General features: G+C 65.4%; 1 protein-coding gene across 1 annotated transcript in view; it reads left to right on the plus strand.

The window, feature by feature from the left end:
- The window catches only part of LOC103621398, an 11,056-nt gene that overhangs the window by 3,769 nt on the left and 6,246 nt on the right, over positions 1-1,041 (plus strand). Inside the window, 1 exon segment of the mRNA XM_017742790.1 lies at positions 361-705. Coding sequence (XP_017598279.1) covers positions 361-705 — 345 coding nt within the window.

Below are 1,041 nucleotides of genomic sequence, written 5' to 3' on the forward strand. Positions count from 1 at the left end.
ACACCTGGGCACACCTGGGCACACCTGGGCACACCTGGGCACACCTGGGCGCACCTGGACAGACCTGGGGATACACCTGGGGCACACCTGGGGGTACCTGGGCACACCTGGGGCACACCTGGGGCACACCTGGGGCACAGCTGGGCACAGCTGGGTTACAGCCAGGCACACCTGGGCACACCTGGCCACATTTGGGAGCACACCCGGGCACACCTGGGACACACCTGGGGCAGACCTGGGAACACCTGGGCACAGCTGGGAACACTTGGGCACACTTGGGCACAGCCAAACGCACCTGGGACACACCTGGGCACACCTGGGGCACACCTGGGCACACCTGGGAGCTGGGTTGGGTTTGAGGTCACCTGGGTGCATTTGGGGTCTCCCCTGTGGGATTTGGGGTCTCTCCTGTCACATTTGGGGTCTCATCTGTGGGATTGGGGTCTCCCCTGTGGGATTTGGGGTCTCACCTGTGGGATTGGGGTCTCCCCTGTCCCATTTGGGGTCTCACCTGTCCCATTTGGGGTCTCCCCTGTGGGATTGGGGTCTCCCCTGTCCCGTTTGGGGTCTCACCTGTCCCGTTCGGGCTCGCAGGGCAGTTTTTCGTGATGATGTCACCTCAGGAGGTGCTCCCGGGCGGGGCCCAGCGCTCCATCGCCCCCCGTGCCCACCCCTACTCGCCGTGAGTACCTGGGCACACCTGGGGCACACCTGGGGCACACCTGGGGCACAGCTGGGCACAGCTGGGTTACAGCCAGGCACACCTGGGCACACCTGGCCACATTTGGGAGCACACCCGGGCACACCTGGGACACACCTGGGGCAGACCTGGGAACACCTGGGCACAGCTGGGAACACTTGGGCACACTTGGGCACAGCCAAACGCACCTGGGACACACCTGGGCACACCTGGGGCACACCTGGGCACACCTGGGCACAGCCGGGCTACAACCAGACACACCTGGGACACACCTGGGCACACCTGAGCACAGCTGGGGCACACCTGGGGCACACCTGGGCACAGCCAGGCTACAACCAGAC

This window comes from Corvus brachyrhynchos, unplaced genomic scaffold (genome assembly GCF_000691975.1).
Source record: "Corvus brachyrhynchos isolate BGI_N302 unplaced genomic scaffold, ASM69197v1 scaffold419, whole genome shotgun sequence".
In the NCBI taxonomy this organism is placed as follows: domain Eukaryota; kingdom Metazoa; phylum Chordata; class Aves; order Passeriformes; family Corvidae; genus Corvus; species Corvus brachyrhynchos.